General features: G+C 46.9%; 1 protein-coding gene across 6 annotated transcripts in view; it reads right to left on the bottom strand.

Annotated features, from left to right (window-relative positions):
• Positions 1-20,521, bottom strand: part of Uck (Uridine-cytidine kinase) — a 139,700-nt gene that overhangs the window by 22,658 nt on the left and 96,521 nt on the right. For all 6 annotated transcript variants that reach the window (XM_055065023.2, XM_072285887.1, XM_055065026.2 and 3 more), the window contains one exon: positions 19,671-19,768. In XM_055065023.2, coding sequence (XP_054920998.1) covers positions 19,671-19,768 — 98 coding nt within the window. The remainder of the gene's footprint in view (positions 1-19,670; positions 19,769-20,521) is intronic.

The raw sequence follows: 20,521 nt of genomic DNA on the forward strand, positions 1-20,521 counted from the left end.
AGTTTTGAAGAAGGCGAAGAGGAGGCCTTCCGCCACATTTGCTCGTTAGAGCAAAAAGTGCTAGCTGTCACCTTCAAGGAAAAAAGGCAGACTACGATCATGGACGTTTTCAAGCATTAAATTTCTGACATGCCCTACTGCTTCCAAATCGCAGTGTACTGTTGTTCTCTTTCACTTTCGTTAGTTCAAACTTTCGTTAATTCAAACTGAAGCGGCTTCCCCTTGCGGTTCGAATTAACAAGCTTTTACTGTAATCCACCCATTTCTTGGCCAATCCATCATCGTGAGTAGGAGCCACACACGTGATAGGCAACAACAACAACAACAACCTTGGCTGGTGCTCAGGACCGTCGGTTGCATCCCAATGAACCCTCTATACAGAGAGTAGCCTGTAACAGAGTGGTGGAGGTGTGGGGTAGATGACGTCACCGCACTATGGAGTCGCAACTGCTTGAACTTTGCCAGAACCACCGTCTAGCCAGTCTCTTGCCGACAACAGTCATTATGCCACAGAATGGAGGACCAGACCCGGAGCCAGTTGCAACCGCGCAAAGGTCAACGGCAGCTACTGCCGCACTCCATTACATGGAACCACGCTCGTTCGCAGGAAGAGCAGGAGAAGACATGGACGAGTGGCTTACGCACTACAATTGAGTGAGCCGATATAACCACTGGAACTCGGTCAAGAAGCTTGACAACGTCGTCTTCTTTTTGAGAGTTACCGCACTGATGTGGTTTGAGAATCGCGAAGGCCTTTAACAACATCGGACCTCTTTGTTGAGGAAATGGGAAAATGTTTTGGTGACTCTGATGCCAAAAAGAAATGTGTGGAGAGAACACTTGCCCAAAGAGCTCAAACTCCAACAGAGACATGCACTGCCTATATAGAAGAAGTACTCACGTTAACCAAGATCATAAACCCACGGATGTCTGAGGACGACCAAGTCGGACATCTTCTGAAAGGCATCGCAGAAGACGTCTATCATTTTCTGATAGGTAGAGAAGACCTCACGTCCGTCTCAGATGTCTTGAGTCACTGCCGCACATTTGAGACGAATACACATCGTATTGCGCCCAAATTTGGCACTGGCAAACATGACAACCGTCGCCAGCATTGATACGAGTCTGTCCGCTGACCTTGCCTCTACTACTCTGGAAATAGTACGCGATAAACTGCGGCGACACAATGAACTAGTGTGCAACACAGCTCAACTGCCGGCTACGCACCGAGCATATCACTCCGCGCCTGCAGCACCATGCGCTACTTTGCCACCGTCTGTGTGAGTCACGGACGTCGATGTGGCTGGAACGATGTGGCCACATCCGGAGACGTATCTGTCAGAACAGCGATATTGGCAACGCTTTCACCCCAGCAGTGATGAACAGAGGCGGACGGCTCCTGTTCAGCATACTGAGGTGCCGTACGCAGTTCGACGACCTCTGCCGGCTGAGCGCTCTGAGTAGCATTTCGTCGAGCGTCCTCTTTGAGCGGTATCGAGGGCCACATTGCCAGGTACTGCAACGTGGCCCCACAACACCGACAACCGCCGAGGTACGACCGATCAACAATATCTGGCCAGCAACACGCTGACCGTGCGTACACATATCCACGCGGTATGTCCAATGAGACCCTGGGAACGCTGCGAAACCGTTCACTGGCCTCCGATCGGAGCCTGACACCACCACCTGCCCCTCGCGTAAGCTGGTCACCAGCTCCCCAGCGCCACTACCCGTCTCCTTTGCCAGAAAACTAGTCAGCATGGCCGTTGGAGGTGAGGCCGCTGGACAGTCTTCGATTATGATAGAAATACATCCGCACATTTGCATGTTTAAAAATAAGGTTTGTGTATGTGTAGATGGCGTCTCAACAATGGCCTTAGTGGACACTGGAGCAACCATTTCCGTGATGAGTTACGCATTCAAATGCATGCTAGGACAAAAAGTGCTGTTTTCATGAGACCGTACCGATGTGTTTCATGGAGTGAGTGGAGAACTATTGTACCCTGTAGACGCTGTGTTCAGTGCAGCAGTTAGCTTGGGTTGTGAAACGTTTAATGCAGAGTTCATAATTTCACCTCATGTTACGCATGACATAATTCTGGGCCTCAATTTTCTGAAGCTGTGTGGTGCCACTGTCGATTGACGAACAGGAGAAACTACTGTAGATTCGAGCCTTTGGGCCGTATTTGTGGAACACCCGCCGTGTTACGAAAGTGCCCTTTGTATGTATGCAGATACCATTGTACCGCCGCTGTCTACCAAATGTGTCCCAGTCGCCTGGGCCGCTATCTTGTACACATTCGAAAAGCCGACGTTCGATTTCGCCTCACGTGATTGGACTAGATTGGCCTAGGCCGCGAAATCGGCGCAGCCTGGACAATCGCGCGAGGCGAAATTGAACGTTGGCTTTTCGAATGTGTACAAGATAGCGGCCCTGCTCTCCTGCAACAGACAGAACATTTGATGCTACCGTAGAGCCCGTTCACCTTAGTTGCATTAAGAGGAACGTTCTAGTGCCCTATTGTACGCTGTAGGTTATCGACGGGCGTGCTGTCTTATGGATGATGAATTGCTCCAATGAACCCACAGTACTACCGGAGGGTCTGAAACTTGCGGCTATTCGTGAACATTAAGTATTGGCGCTCGCCATCCTTGCAGAAGCCCCCGATGCCAAGGATGAGTCCCATTGGGATGCATGTGCCACGGACACTTCCACGATAGCTATGACAAACAAATCACTTAGTACTAACCAACGTCAGGAACTGGCAAATATTCTATGAAAACACTTCGCCGTGTTCGACTTTTCCCAGAAAGAGGCTCTGCCATCGTTCCCCCTTCTCGTGTACAGCATCGCATAGACACGGGATCTCACCAACCTCTGCGACAAAAGCCTTACCGGGTGTCACCTTCAGAGTGCAGGGTGATCAATGACCAAGTCCGTGACATGCTAAAGAAAAACGTTACCCAAGAGTCGACTAATCCATGGGCAGCCCCAGTAATTCCAGTCAAAAAGAAAGATGGCACATGGTGATATTGCGTTGATTACTGCTGCCTCAACCAAGAAAGATATATATCCTTTGTCACAGATTGATGATGGTATAGATTGCCTTTCTTCGGCCTCATACTTTTCGAGTGTAGACTTGCGGTCTGGATACTGGCAGATTCTGATGCACAAGGCGAACAAGGAAAAAACGGCATTCATTACACCAGACGGACTTTTCGAATTTAATGTGATGCCGTTCGGGCTGTGTAATGAGCCGCAACTTTTGAGCACTTCATGGACGTGGTTTGAAGTGGGAAGTCTGCATGTGTTATCTGGATGATGGCATGGTTTTCGGACGCACGTTTAGTGAATACAACGCTCGCCTCAGTCTTGTACTAGAGTGCCTAGGCAAAGCACGCTTGGTACTAAACTCCAAGAAATGTTGCTTTGGAGAATGCCAAACACTAGTTCTAGGCCACCTAGTGGACAAAGAGGGCATAAGACCTGATCCAACGAAAACGGCTGCGGTCGAAGCCTTTAAGCAACCTCGCTCAGTAAAATAGCTACGAAGCTTCTTGGGCCTTTGCTCATACTTCCGTCAGTTTATTCCCGAAGTTGCTCACATCGGACATCCGCTGATGTGTGCTTCAGAAAGGTGTTCACTTTGACTGGAGCCCAGAATGCGCATTTGCTTTTCATGAACTGAAGTTCCGTTTGACGTCCCATCCAGTTCTCAAACACTTCGACCCTTTGGCTCCCACAGAACTGCACACGGATGCTAGCGGTATTGGTGTCGGTGCTGTTCTTATTCAACACTTCAACACCAAAGAACACGTCGTAGCATACGCAAGTCGCTCTCTAAGCAAGCCCGAGCGCAATTACACCGTCACAGAACAGGAATGTCCCGCGGTGTTTTCGCTTATGATCATACCTGTATGGACACCCTTTCACCATCATCACAGACCACCACTCTTTGTGCTGGCTTGTCAATCTGCATGATCCATCTAGTAGGCTTGCATGTTGGACACTCCATCTACAGGAGTATGACTTCACCATTTCCTATAAAAGTGGTCGACGGCACGCCGACACTGACTGTCTGTCGCGACTACTGCTTCCCACAACGGACTGTGATGCAGACAACTTTGACCACTACATCGTATCCATGGAGCCCGCATTTCCTAATCTCAATACATTTGAGACTGAGCAACAAACGACACTTTAAAACAACTGCTTGCTGCCAAACAGAAATCAACAGCCAATTGTTTTTCCACATGTAATGGGCTTCTATACAAGAAGAACTATTCTACCACAGGCTCACAATATCTCCTGGTGGTCCCGAAAAGTCTGCACACTTCCATTTACACCATTTCCATTTCCAGACTACACTCTATGCCACCCCCAAGGACTCCATTCAAGCAAGTCGGCATCAACCTTCTCGGCCCGTTTCCATGGTCCTCTAACGGAAATTGTTGGATCATAGTGTGCACTGACCACCTGACATGCTACTGTGAGATGGCTGCAATACCATCAGCTACTGCAGCCAGCGTGTACCTTTTCTTGCTACGTTTATCATTCTCCAACACGGGCCTCCTAAAGTCGTTATTAGCGATCGTGGGTGACAGTTTACTGCAGATGTGGTCAAAGGGATGCTTCATCTACGCTGTTCCAGTTTTTGACACTCTACACCGTACCATCCCCAAACAAACGGCCCTACGGAACGCAACAACCGTTCCATCCGCCGTCTGTGACCGAACCTTGTGTAATCGGATTGCATGTATGCACGACGCGAATAATGTAGAACAACTCTCACAAACATGTTGTCCATGTACATCTCGACAGATCACAAGAACTGGGACAGCGTTCTACCTTTCGTTACCTATGCATTTAACACCGCCCAGCACGAAACTACCAGCTACAGCCCCTCCTTTCTCCTTTACGCTCGGCTGTCACGTTATACTCTTGATATGATCTTCCCATTTATGAACCACAATGATGCCTGCATATCTGAGACCATCTGTCGTGCAGAAGAAGCTCAACGCCTTGCTTATTTGCGCACTCTTGCTTCACAAGGTCGCTCTACGGCACGTTATGGCTGCCGACACCGACACGTCACATATGATCCAAATGACTTAGTGTGGCTGTGGACGCCTACCAGAAAGCGTGGGTTGTGCGAAAAACTACTGGCGCACTATTTTGGACCTTACGTGCTGTTAGACCATATAAGCGAATTGACGTACCGCATAGCGCATCTCCTTTGAAATGGTCGACGCTCTTCAAAGACTGAAGTGACTCAATGTTGCGCACTTGAAGCCCTGCACCGCTCCAGATGCTGTTTGACTTGCCCGGTGGGCTTCGTCTGCGCGGGGGGATGTTACAAGCGTGAAAGTCTTGGATGATTCGGGTATGTGCTGCCAGCAGTAGTGGGACATGGGGAAGGGAGAGGAACACCTAGCGATAACGGAACCTAGGCTGGCACTCAGGACCGTCGGTTGCGTCCCAATAAACGCTCTCTACACAGACAGTAGCCTGTAACAATATCAGAGGAAATTCAGAATATACCTTTCAAAGATAAATAACCCAGTAACAGTGTCTGACAAAATAAATGCTCAGTACACCGCCATTCTTCAGATACAAAAAAGAAACTAAGACCAGTTCGTCCCTCATGCCATGTGGTGAAGCAGTTCTTGGATGTTGTGAAGCATAGGTGCACTCCGCACTATTCCCACAAGACGTCTGGTTTTTGTTCAACTTTGCGGTCCTTGTAACACATCTGGCAGTTTCGCCTTTTTGACATATCTTCTAAGGATGGTCCAATGAGAAGTCCAAGGAACGTACTTCACCAGTTTGCCTAGAGTCATGCACCTCTTCCTGGAGCGGCTGCTTTCAGCGTAGCTGGAAAACTACAAGATTATGCATCCAAGCATATGCGTTTGCATTTTTGCGTATTGTCTTTATCACCTCTGCAGAGAGGAGTAGAAAGAAATCCCATGCCGTTGTAAACTGTCTTGCACTGATCCATAGCGCTTAGTGATCGTGATCCGTAGTAGTTATGATGTGCTACGAGCGGCCTTCTTGGCATAAACGGTACTTTCTTTTCTGCCTATGGCAGCACATCATAACCAAGCAAAGCATACACCCTGAAGATAATCAGTAGAGCTATCAGGTTGTGCAAAAACATCGGCAGATAAGTGCGCACAAGGAAGGATACTGCTCAAGGCCTAAAGGAAACTCGCTGGTGAACAATTGCGGTTGTCCCATGCTCACTCAAAACATCGCTGCCGTCAGAGCTTGAATATGCTTTGCTGTCATCTTTGGAATCATAACTCGAGTCCTCATCACTAAATTGAAGTGCGGGTGCAGCATAGTCTTGAGCACAACGCTTTTCTCACGACGCAGCCGCGCGGGACGACATCATGGGAGCGACTTTTGATAACTGCGCAGTGACACCAGCAGCGCCCCTTGCCTGGATTTTACCAGAGAAGCGAAACCGAAGCTCTTGGAAACTGGCTGAAAATGCCAGGTCCACATGTTGGACATGTGGCAGACCTTCAGAAATACTCTCTGGCAAAATAAAACGACTCAGACTCCAAATCAAAGCTCACTAGTGAACAGCTGGCATAATTTTTGGGTAATTATCACTGTTCAGCACTGTCGGATGGCAAAGCCAGCGATATAATTTAATTCTTGACTTGCTGGGAGTCATTTGATTACAAAACTTTGATGCTAGTGTACCGTTATCGAAAGTGGCACGTTTTTTTCTCGAGCACGGCAGAAGGTGACAGCCACGCTTCTTTTGGCTACAGCATAAGCACATTAGTTCGCAAAAAGGTCTATCAAAAATCACGACATCACCGGAGCATGAAAATTTGAACTGATTCTGAAAGTTCAGTGCCTGTACTAACTACAGTAAAAGCTCGTTAATTCGAATTTCATGGGGACACTTAACGAGTTTGAACTAAACGAAATTCGAACTAGCGAAAGTGATTAAGAAAAGCCCACATCTGATGAAAAAAAAAATATAGAGAGCAACTCTGGGTACTTTTATTTGGAAAAAAAGTCCGTAATGGGTTTTGGCTTTTTTCCTCTGAAAGCGATTGCTGCCGCTTTATCTTCCACAGCTCTAATAAGCCGAAAAGCATCGTCTTCGTCTTCTTCGAAACTGAAGAAAAGCCGGGCGTGATTCAGTCCGTCCATCACCTGTGCCAACCAAGGTCGTACCGGTGTTTCACCAACATCATCTTCATCCGCGTCGTCATCGTCCACGGCCGGTTCTTCGTCTTCGCCGACGACTTGGGTGATGATTTCATCATCGGTCACGGCACCGCAGACCACGGCGCAGCTGTCGACATTCATGTAGTCGCTGAAGTCCGTATCGCAGAGCACCTCCCGTACATGAGCCGGAGCGCGGATGTCCTCTTCAACTTCATTAGCGTCTGCGTTAAGGGCTCCGAAACCACAGTGCCAGAAACAATTTGCAATTGTTTCTGTGGTTACCTGATTCCAGGCACGCACAAGCATGTGCTAGGCTGTGAGCAGAGTCACGGTATAGCTTTTATCGTTATCGGAGCACAGGAGCAACTTCTCGAGAATGTGACGTCTATAAAAACTTTTCAAATTTTTTATAACGCCCTGATCCACAGGCTGAAGAGCCGCAGTGGTGTTAGCCGGAAAAAAACCAGCTCAATGGCTCTCAATGCGATTTCCACCTTGTGCGCCGAGCAGTTGTCGACGAGGAGGAGAATCTGCCTCTTGCCAAGCTCAAATTTTCGGTCGAGTTTCCTCAGCCACTGCTTGAAAAGCTCGCCCGTCACCCAGGCCTTCTTATTTGCTCCGGCAGCGTGCGGATGTTCTTAAAACATCGAGGTTTCTGTGACTTCCCTATCACAAACAGGGGGAGCTTCTCTGTTCCAGTCATGTTCGCCCCAAGCAACACCGTCACGTGCTCTTTGCTGCGCTTGCCGCCTGCGCACACGTCCCCCTTGTACGTGATCGTTTTGTCCAGTAAGAGTTTAAAAAACAAGGCGGTCTCATCGGCATTGAAAATATCGCATGGTGCGTACCTGTTCAGGTAGTCTTGTAGCGCACCATTCCGCCACACGGTGCAGGTTTCTGTATCTACGGCTTTGGCTTCGCCGCACACACTGCGGAAAACGAGGTCCTGTCTGTCCCTGAAGCGGTGAAACCATCCGTCCGAAGCGGCGAAGTCGGAGACGTTCAGACGTTGCGCGAAATCAGTCGCCTTCGCTACTATGATGGGGCCACTCAATGGGATATCCTGGCTCCGTTTTTCCTTGATCCATGTCAGCAACGCTGCCTCCAGGTCTGGGTGCTTCGCTGTCCGAAGCCTTTTTCGATCCTTGCCGAAAGTTTCAGCCTCGTAGAAGTCCTCAATCGTCTTCTTATTCCGGATGTACGAGGTGTGACACAAAAAAAACGAGACTGGTCCAATAACTTATTGTACTAACTGAATCAGTTCCCTGTGACATTATCACCTTCAAAGTAGTCCCCTTCAGCATTCACACACTTCTGCATTCGGCGCTACCATTGCTGGTAACCAGTCTGGAACGAGGTTTTTGGAAGGCCCTTCAGGAGATTCTCCGTTTCTGTCTGAATGGGTTCCCTTTAAGCAAGGTGTAACTTTAGGAAGTAAAACAAATTCGCATGGAGCCAAATCAGGTGAATAAGGAGGATGCCCCATCACAGTAATGTTTTTGCTGGTCAGAAACTGCTTGACAGATAGGGCCGTGTGAGCGGGTGCATTGTCCTGGTGCAACAGCCATTCATCACTCCACAACTGTGACCTTTTTTTTCCTAATTTTTTCACCAAGTCTTTTTAGTACTTCAATGTAGTAGTGTTGATTAACAGTCTGACCACTGGGAACCCACTCAATTATTACAATTCCATTAATGTCGAAGAAGACAATTAACATTGCCTCGAATTTTGATTTTGACATGCATGCTTTTTTGGGTCTTTGGATCCTGGAGACTTCCACTGCATTGTCTGGCGCTTACTTTCTGGGTCATATGTAAAAATAGATCTCTCATCACATGTTACAACAGATTCCAACAAATTTGGCTCGTTTGCAATGCGTTCTTCACACACACGTCTTTACGGCACTGTTTTTGGTCAATGGACGGAACTTCTGGAACAACCTTCGCACAAATCTTCATGTGTAATGCGTCCGTTAAAATGCGTCGAACAGCTTCGCTATCCAAGTGAACCAACTCCGCCAGTGCATGAACACTTAATCTTCGGTCACCACTGATCACATCACGAACTTTGGCAATGCTTTGGACTGTAATCGCTGACCTTGGGCGCATGTTCATCATCTTCCACACTATCCCTTCCCCCTGAAAATCGCTTCTGCCATTCAAACACACGTGCACAAGACAAAGTTACATCTCCATAAGCCTCGGTTATTATTTGAAGAGTTTCCGCGGCTGATTTCTTAAGTTTCACAAAAAACTTGACCTTGTTTCGCTGTCCGGTTTTTACATCAGACATTTTTCCGACATAATGCAGTTGCACGTGTTCACTCAATGACGCAGCACTCCCAACTGGCGTGATCAATTCCGTCGAAACTGGACGCATGAATAGAGGAGGTGTGTGGGATTACGTCAGCAAAACAATTGTTGCCAACTCCACTCTTTTTTCAAGCTACACACTTAGTCTCGTTTCTTTTGTGTCACACCTCATATGTCGACAGCGTGCTTCTCGGTATATCGTGCTTCTTTGCAATTTCGTTCCTGCTCTGTTTCCCTGCATCAACTTCCCGCAGAATTTCTAATTTCTCCTTCAACGTTTTAGCACGGTACTTTCCACGTGACGACATCGCGGCACGCAAGCAGTGTCAGTCTGCGACAGACGCGTACAGAACCAAAGCGAGCAACGGCGCACTTTCAGGCTCAGACATTCTGTTTGCACTGGCGACGGAGATAACTGCCGATCTTGGAGTTGCTCAAGGTCGATTCAAATAGGTCGCGAAGCTTCGGGCGAAAAGCGGTTCAGTACAGATTGTCACCAACATCAGCATGGGGGGTTATGGGAGCAGCGATTGAAGCGCGACTAGGTTTGGAGGGAACAAACATTGGGAAAGAAAAACGCATTTTTTAATTCAAGCGAGACACAGTTAGATTCATTCAACGTTAATAAAATTCCTAGTCTATTTTATATATTCGTGACGAGTTAAGAAAATACAAGTTTTAGTTTATTATTATTAACAAATGCATTTCTTTTCAGCGCCCATCGCTACAGGGGGCGTTGACGCCACTATCACTCGCAATGCAATCCACGTCTTGAAATGGGCAGATAGGCGCACTCGTATCACCTGTTGAAATACGCCCCCCTCACAGTTTGTGCGTTCTTGCTTGTCGAAGTTTGTCTGAATTTGGTGACGCGGGTAGCTTCATTGCTTCTTAATCTGTTCAGTCAAAAATAGTGAGTTACGACCGCCAGATAATTGTGTAGTTGTTTTCGTGCGACTGCGCTGGCCGACGGGCTCGGCATCCAACAATAGGATCAGCACTCTACACCTAAAGCTTTCGTCGGCCTCCAAAGAAAGTATGTTCTGTGCAGGGATGCGATTTCGACAGCCATACGGCTGGCCTTTTCCTGCATCGCTTTCCACGCTGAAAGCTCGAAACGCCCATCAAGTCGAATGGCGAGGCATTTGAATATATAGCTCCAAAGGAAGAACAACAAAACAAATTTCGCGCCTTCCAAAACAAAATGACGTCACTTCTGCTTTTAACAGACATGGCGTCACATTATTTTTTCTTCCGCCGGAAGTGTTCCCACCACATACAGATGGCGCTAAGCCCCATGGACCGCCGATGGACCGCCATGTTTTGAACGTATGGGCTCCTATGGAAGCTTCGCTACCAGGTATATTTACCTTGGAGTTGCCACCGAACGCTGGATGGATGGATGGATGGCGGCTACACCCTTTGTAACGGGCGGTGGCTGGCACCACCTAGCCTTTTGCTCCCCCTCCTATTTTTTTTCCTTTCTTTATATCCCCTTCTCCTTAAACTAGTTTTCACTCCCCTCCTCCCCCCAATATAAATATCTAAAAAGTATAGAAAACATTATCTCCCCGATTTATGGTATTATCTCTCCCTTGACTTCCTCCACCAATCCTCTAGCCTCCCCTTCGTTACTGCCACTCTTTTCTCGTCTACTTGCCCTCGTTCCCCGGGAAAACCTAATGCCCCTTCCATATCTGCCACTGTTCCCTCTGCCAGAGTCGGGCGAAGGTCTGTGCATCTCAGCACTATATGCTCTGTGGTCTCCATTTCGGCTCCGCAAGCTGTGCACAAAAGGTCCTTGTCTTCAAATTTAGCCCTGTATGTTTTCGTTCTCAAAACCCCCGTCCTAGATTTGAATAATAGTGAGCTGCCCCGCGAGTTATCAAATAAGATCTCTCCCTTAATTTCCTGTTTTTGTGACCTATACATAGATAGCACTGGCTTTCCGAGCATTCTTTCTTCCCACATTTTTCGTTCCGTCACCTTCACCTCCTTTCCCACACTAGAATCACGTTGGACCCCCTCCCTCGGCTGCGGGTATCTATTCCTCAGCTTCCTCGTTCTGAGTGTCCACTTTGTGTTCAAACTTTTCATGTATAGATATTTGTACACTTTTCCTGCCCACCTTCTTTCCTCCAGTGCTGGGAGTCTCTGTTCATATTTTAGCTTACTTATTGCCTCTCTACCTTCGAATGACGTCCATCCTATGTCCCCCTGCACTCCCTCATTAGTGGTGTTCCCATGCGCTCCTATGGCCAACCTGCCTACACTTCTCTGTCTTGTTTCCATGCATGCCTGAACTTCCGATTTCATGCACAGTACTGAATTTCCGAATGTGAGTCCAGGTACCATAACCCCTTTCCATACGCCCCTAACCACCTCGTACCTGTTATAGTTCCATAGTGCCTTGTGTTTCATTACAGCTGAGTTCCTTTTCACTTTTTCAATCATAATTTTTTCCTGTTCTTCCAAGTACTTTTTGCCCTCGTTTAGCCATATGCCCAAATACTTGTATTTTTCAACATGATCAATCTTAGTGCTTTGTATTTCCAATGGTTCCCCCCTTTCTTCATTGTATACTATTATCCCAGAGTTCTCTCTACTGAATTCTCTCATGGACAGCGGGAGACGCACTGAGCATTTGCGAATAAACGGAGGTGCTGCCCCCTAAAAGCACGCGATGATGATAGTGTATGTCGCGCCATCTGTCACTTAACAGCAGAGTGAAACGAAGCATCAGCGACCTTAAAAACCAAAAAGCAGTAGGCCCTGATGATATCCCCAACGAATTCCTAAAAGCACTAAAGACAAAGGCAAGAGAGGTACTACTAGACTACTTCAACAACATCCTTGATTCGGGTCAAATTCCACCAGCTTAGAAAGAGGCAAAAGTGACCCTCATACTCAAGGGCAAAGGAAAACCAATTGAACAACTAAATTCATATCGCCCGATATCTATACTGAACAACGTACAAAAGCTGTTCAGCGCAATCCTCAACAGAAGACTACAAAAGTTCTGTGAATCAAATAGCATATTCACAGAGTCTCAAAACGGCTTCAGACTAAACCGCAAGACAAGTGACCATATATTCACTCTCATCCAGGCTATGGAGATGAAACATAAGGAAAAATCAACGCTATATCTGGCTTTCCTTGATATGGAAAGAGCCTATGACGGTGTGCCCCACTCTAGGCTTTGGCAAAAACTACTGAGCAATGGAATAGATTGTAAAAGCATAGACTTGCTCAAGAACCTATACACGGATTGCACAGCAGTGTACACACTACAAGAACTAAGGTCGAAGAAAATCGAGCAAGAGATAGGACTAAAACAAGGATGCCCGTTGTCCCTAACATTATTCAACATATACATCACACAACTACTCCAAACATTAGACAATGAAGGACCAGGCCTCCGCCTGTCCACGATAACAACCGACAAACAAGAAGAATACACCAAAATTTCATGTCTGGCATTCGCGGACGATATTGTGCTGCTGGCAGAATCAGCAGCTGACCTCCAACACCAGCTCGACATCTGCTCCCAAGTTACAGGAACCGACCAGCTAAGGTTTAACACTGATAAAGCACAGTGGATGGGGATAAATACAAGCAACACTAGCAACGAATTCACCCTCCAAGGGAACCTCATCAAAATACAGTGGAATACAAATACCTCGGCGTAACTCTCAGCGACCAACCAAACTTTCTCGATCCGCATCAAAATGCATTAGTAAAAAAATCTAATCCCCTCAAAGGCCGCATCTGGCAATTGGCCAAACATTCATACAACCCATACACTGTCGGACGCACACTGTGGAAGGGAGTAGCAGTACTAGCGACAACATACGCAGACGATGTGCTGGTCTACTCCAGTGAAACCATAAAATGCCTGGAGCGTCACCAAACAGAACTAGGCCATTGGCTGCTAGGGGGCAACATAGCCACTGCAAATGCAGCAGTAAGCGGTGAAATGGAGCTGGTCCACGTACGAGGCAAGGGAGGCGCGGTCCAAATTACAATATGCCGGCAGGCTCAAATTCATGGCAAACACAAATTACAGTCGTAGAATGTACCTACACCTAAGATACAAAAACATCAAGACAGCTTGGATTCGGAAATACACGTCCCTAGACACGAAATACAGCAAAAATTCAAAACAACACGACACTAAGATGGAGGCAGATTGGCGCAAGGCAGTCATGGAAATCAATGATGCTAAAAAAACGATTTGGCGCACGACAGTGGCAAAAAAGCAAAGCCTGGCACTATATTACCACCACAAGCCGGAACCGTGCCCGTCACCAGACTACCGAGGAGATAAAGGCAGCGCCCTGCTGTTTCAAGCCCGCACTGGCGCTCTCCTCACAAACCAACGCCGCCACGAACTATTCGGCGTGGATCCGACGTGCCGCTTGTGCGGTGCACCAGAAGAAACCCTTCTCCACATGCTACAACGATGTCCGAGACTTCCCTCCCACAGCTCCCCGATCGTGTCCCCAGGCTGAGAGGCTGGCGCTGACTGGTCTCACCGAGGACCGAACTGCACGCGCCGAGACTACGAAGATCCGGCTAGAACAGTGGGAACGACTGGGCAGGCGAGCCGAATATGTGAAGGAAACCCCCAGACAGACATCGCCCGGCTAGAGCCGCCCAGTCACAGCGAGTGGCCGCTGATGCCGACCTCCTCGGCTACACGAGCTCCTAAAATACAGACGGCCGACCAGGCAGCGACGCAGCTGGGACACGTTAACTTGAACCGGCATCGCTGGCGGATTGGATTGTCGTGGCTTTGGTGAAATCCGAGGCGACTGGAGCCTAGAATACAACAAACCGGACCAACCAGACGGACTCACAGACTGTGACAAAACTGTGTTTGATGTTCTTTCTCTCTTTACTTTCTTTCCTTCTTGTACTCTGAACATCTCCTGTGGCGTTGACAAACGCCTGCCCTGAGTCAAAAGGGATCAGCACCACTTACTTACTTACTTACTTACTAGACTGCGAGCTGGCTACGGCGGCGCGCAATTCGAATTATCCGTGGCGGACCGGATTAGCATACGAATTAACTAGCTTTTCAATACATGAGACTATATGGAGCATGGCCGGACCGTGCTAATTAGTTCGAATCATTCGAAAATTCGAATTAACGAGCTGCTAATTAACGAACCTTTACTGTAACATGAGATATCGACTCTCGTTATGTAAGTCCGTAATGTTTGAAACGCCTCACTTACGAAACTTTCATTGCGATGTCTAACAACTTTGTTGCAAAGAGTGAGTGATGAGCGTCCAAAGTAAACAAAGAAGAAGTCACAGTTTCATCCGAAAGGCTAAGCATCGATTGCGATAGCATATTAAGCAAGATAAGCGTGGCAGCAGCAGCAGCAAGTGAATTGACCTTCATGCTCTCGCGCTTCAACGTAAACTAAACGTCAAAAGAACAGCACATATGAAGCTGCCAGCACTGGGTGCACTTTGTCCACATCACAGATTGCTCTCAAGATACAGTGGCCACACCATTAACAGCAGCCACCAGAGTAGAACTGCCCTCTTTCCCTTGCATCCCCCCCCACCGTGCCTCCTGCGCATGAAAGATGGCACGCTTTCGCTCTGCTTTCCTCCCTCCTTCGCGCACAAGATATTGAGCTGCGATCGTTGGCTTACCCTCGCAAATCCGTTGCCAGCCCGTGTCGACACAGCAAAAGTCCATTTTATACATTCAATTTTTACAAGAATTGCCACTAATTTTGTCCGCTGTAGCCAATAGTCCGTTGTAGTGCGGTCTGTTAAAAGCGAACTTCGTTGCATTAATAAAATAGGTAGAACAAACTAAGGCTGAAGTATGGTCTGTTATATATGAAAGTCTGTTGTACGCGGGTCCGTTGTAACGAGCATAGACTGTATTTGCTGCAACATGTTGGCCGGCCACACTTCACAGCAGGCTAAAGGCAGTGGGCTGAAATCACTGTTTATTTAATGAAGCTATCTAAGCAGATGTAAATTAACATAGAGCCCTCCAGCAGAGCATTCTTACTCCACTTACCCATTGCTCTGTCATGTGAAAGTCCTGTCTGATGACTCTCTTTTATGCAAATTGTTTTTCTTTTTCTTTGCATAAAGTGTGCTTAACTGTAGTGCTACCTTTCTGTGGCCAAATGTTCAATTTATTTGCTGCTTTTTTTTTTCTCTCTTTTTGCAGACAAAGAAGTATGCTGACGTTATAATTCCGAGGGGTGCTGACAACGAAGGTCAGTGGCTTTGTTGATGTCCTTTTTAGTAAGACTGTGCTTCTCTCTACACTGACCATTTGAAGCATTTTCAGGCATAAGGCATGAACGAACGATAGAGACAGTAAGACCTTCCAACTGCTTTTGTGTTGCAAAGTTCAGTTCAAATCAAATCAAATCAAATTTATTTCAACATACCACTGATGCTGAGGACCGTGGACAAAAAGCCAGCAAGGCTTGACGTAGTCCATGGTCCCGTTTTACAGGCAGCAACAAATACAACAAAGCATGAGCACAGTTAAATACGAGAGAAATTGGAAAAATAAGATTTCCACACTAATAACTGTGAAACATTTTTCATGGTACCTATGAGCAAGTATTACAAAAAAGGTAAAGCATACATGACGAGTAATTCTCATAAGTACAGCTAGTCATGAATACATCACAAAATACGCAAGAAATAATTTTTTAAAAATGCAGCACTATGTACATGTCTATTATAAGACACAATATATGGAAATATTTCTTACAGTAACATATACAGAAGATAGTTCAGCACAATGCGTTGGCAGGCTAGTTGGTGCGAATCCATAATGACTTTGTTTAGCGCAAAACAAAGTAATTATGTATACAGAAGAATTTGATATGCACAGTACAAAAAATAATTATACGAGAACTGCACCTTTTCAAAGAACCTTCAAGCATCTATATACAAATTTGCTAAGTATATGTTTATTCTAGCACAGAAATAAGCATTACGTTATGTTTGCCTTGTTTAAATGGTAGGGTAGTCGAAAATGTAGCATTTGATAAGTATAATTTGTTCTAGGCTTCGGTAGTTCCCATATTTCAGAACTCCTTGTACTGACCGCCCTATGTTTTGCTAACAAGTTGGAAATACATTTTAGGGTGTCGTTATTTTTTTAATACTGATCATATAATTTCGTATTAACATGTTTTCATAAGTGTTAGGTATTGACAGCAAATGCAGCTCTTCAAATAGAGGACTAGTATTCGTTAAGTAAGGGACATCTAGTACACAATGTGCGGCGTTTTTCGGTATTCTGTGCAGTGCATTGATGTTAGAAAGCACTGTAGTGCCCCAGACAAGATGACAATAGTTTATATATGGTAATAACAGTGATTTGTACAAAAGAAGTTTATTACTTTCTCGAAGAAAAAAACGCAACTTGCATAGTGTTCCAGTCACTCGAGAGAGCTCACCCATTACCATTTCCACGTGAGCATTCCACGACAAATGTTCCACGACAAACAGCAACTGAGGATCCTGACTGCCGATATGTAATGCAGGATCTAATTCGTTAACTTGTCCCCGTCTGTAAGTTAATGAGACGGATATCATATAACGATTGAAGCAGCGGTGTTAAACGACTGACCGTGATTGCCGTTGTCAGCCGCAGCAGAATCCAGCTCCCATTTCGATGCAGACATGTTCTGAATAGCTCACGACTGAAACCCAGCTTTCGGGCTTACATGTCCACTTGCAAACACGTCGCTTAACCCCAAGTTACATAACGCCAGACATCGAAGCAGAATAAGCTCCCGTATTTACTCGATTCTAAGCACCCCCTTTTTTTCACGATCGTGATGCCCAAAGTGAGGAAGGGTGCTTAGACTCGAAAAATCTAGAATGACCCCCCCCCCCTCCCTCTTTTCGCTGCGACATCACGAGGAGATGGGTGCGAGAAACAACATTTTAATTTGCAAACATTCAAAAAAGAAAATCGGTGCAGACAGTAAACCCACCGCTTGTGTCGGATGCTCAGTTACTATCACTGCCACTCAAGTTCGTTGCACCGCTTGAACCGCCGCTCTCGGTATTCCACAGCAGGTCGTCTTCCGTTCCGTCGAAGTGGTTTGGGATCGAGCACTTCTTAAGATTTGACCACAACGCCCACTTGGACCCGCTTCCACGCATCCGAAATCCACTTTGCCATGGTTGATGGGGACGCTTTCTGCAGCTTTCGCCGTACAGCCGTACAGTCCGGCTGTACGGCGTAATTGAGCCGCGGACGCCGTGCCACCTCGGGACTCCGACAGCCCCGGCTTGATGACAGAGTGAGCAAGCGCGCTTGGCGGCCTTGGCCACACGCTCTTGCTAACAAATAGGGGGGTGCTTAGATTCGCATGCAAACTTTTTTCCCAGTTTTCTCACGAAAATAGAGGGGGGGTGCTTAGAATCGCGAAAATATGGTAGTTATTATTGTTGAGTGCTTTGTTACCCTTTCACGTCAAATAAAGACTGAGCACATTGTGTGCACATTTCAGTGTCCCTTTTTATTATATTATAATATTATAGTATTTTATAGTATTACGGTAGCACACACAGTGAAGAAATATACGTGCATGCACTCAGTACCCCAGCCTTTTGAAAGAACCAACGAAGCATGCTGTCAAAAGAAGCTTGTAGAAACCCATTATCGCCAATGAAGGCTGAGAGGGTGGCGTTGCGCAACGCTTAGTAAAAAATATTGGCTCAGTCGCCACAGTAACAATGAAATCTGTGCACTGCCCCTGACAGTAGCATGCTTCCCGACAATGAGGCCAGCATGCCGCCATAGCAGACGACGCAGTTCAAGACAACGCTCCTCGAGCGTCTGCATATGCGTGAGCTGCTGCCGCCGCCCGACTGCAGCGCTCGCCGCATTGCGATGCCATGCACTCCGAGTTTCCCCTTAAGTGTGAAACAGCCTGTACACCTCAAGCTTGCCCTACAGCTCCGGAAAGTGATCCGACTTCGGCCCACGGAAACCTCTTCACTTGCCGTCACAGGTGAAAATTTTGCTTCGCTGCAGTCGCCACTCTCGCACCACCCATTCAGAAACATCAAACTTGCGGCCCGGTGCACAGTTATGTGTTTCTTCGGCGTAAAGAATGGCAGCCCTTTTGAACACTGCCGTAAACAAGTGGCGAATGTTTAGTGGACCCGGAGCACTCGTGACGACTCAAGAAGCATGTGGCCAACAGTCAAGTCAAACGCGTCAAACTAAGATCTACAGAGAAAGAGAAACACATGAGCGGTATCTGCTCTTCCATGAACTATTGATACTCCCCACAAGCACCGCCATTTCAAGGATGCCATTGCGATTGGAACAGCGGTCTTTCCATCAGCTATCGACACCCCCATGAGTGCTGTGTGTGCTGTAAAACTCTCAAAAACATTGAAAAACCCTTCCGAAAAGCTAACAAACGCACGAGATAGCAAAATGTTATGGGTAAGGCCGTAGAGCAAACATAAAATTGTAACTACGTTGTAGCGCTATCTCATTTGTCTCACTTTTTGGGGCGGTGCCATGTTTCGGTTTCATTTGTAAGTCGACCCACCCCACTTCAGATTTTACAATTTAAAGAAATAGGTCGACTTACAATAGACCTATTTCACCTATACAACCCCCTTTCTTCTTTTTCATTACATAACGAGGGTCTCGAATCTGGCAACATTGATGCCTTCAGGCAGCAAGCGTGGGTTTATTGACCAGCTGCCTTCACCCAAAAAGATCATGTACTCGTGACGCCTGCGGCAGAAAGGATGTTCCACATCCATCGCCATGGTTTGCGAGTGGTGGTGCTGGCTAACACTTCCAGGGTTAGTTCTCGTAGTAACAGAATTTGGATGGGAAAACAGCACCACAGTTGCTCAATTGGGAGAGCATCGCACGCATAATACGAAGACATGAGATCATTCCCCAGCTACGGCAAGTTGCTTTTTCATCCACTTTCATTTCCATTAATTTATCATTTCTTTAATTATTAAGTACAAATAATTTCCCCTGTGTTGTCCTTGGTGTCTTTGTGTGTTGCCTTCTTATGATATTATTAAAAAATCAGGCCACTTGTTTAACCCCCTTTGTTCTCATTCAAACCACAAGCATGTCCCTTCTCAAGTTCCACAGGAAGAAGAAACTTACAGGTAGGCAAAACTCCTCAAATGCAGGCTTCACAAAATTCGTGTACTGATGCAGAACTTTCTCAAGGTCCCGGCCACGTTCTTTCACATCACGCAGGACTGAAAAAAGAGGAGAGAGAAAAAAAGTCACAAGCCAGCGCAGCACAGTCACAGCGTAAGCTGGAGAACGGTTCCATAGGAAACTGAACCATTCGCCCGGCGTTGGCGGCAAGCTACAGCTTGTGCTACCCTTTGCACAGCGGCCTTCTGAGCCCAACGTTGCCTGGTTGCCGCTGCATGTGTAGCTCTACAATTCACTCCTTCAGCAACGGTTCTAACTTGGTGAGAGGTGCCACAACATTTATTGAAGAGTAAACACAGGTACCAAGACTAAGCGGCACACACGTCACATCCCTTCACATGTGACACGGTATGATACAAGTGCTACATGTCGTGACATCTTGTGGAATACAATGCAACTGATATGCAAAATTTTTTCTGTATCGATGCTAAGCGGCGCGCATATCGCATTGCGTGACAAGTGGCATGATACGATGCAGCTGCTACATGGCGTGCCACCTATGGTAATAATATCCAACTACAATGCAAAATGTGCACAAAGCATCGCTATGCAGCGCGCATCTCGCATCATGTGACTCCTCAAGCTCTACGACACCTGTATAGGGCATGTTCCTGCAGCAGGCAGGAAGCGCTGGCATGGTGCAGTAGTAGAACAGCTGACTCTGCACAGAGGGCCCGGGTTCGATACCAGCGAGAATTGGGTATTCTTTTTATGCGAAGCATATTACTAGAGCTCAACCCAGCTCCTCAGGCGCGGCGGTGTCGCCTTCAATGACCTTTAGTGACCCCATG

The sequence above is a fragment of the Dermacentor andersoni genome, chromosome 1 (assembly GCF_023375885.2).
Source record: "Dermacentor andersoni chromosome 1, qqDerAnde1_hic_scaffold, whole genome shotgun sequence".
NCBI lineage: Eukaryota > Metazoa > Arthropoda > Arachnida > Ixodida > Ixodidae > Dermacentor > Dermacentor andersoni.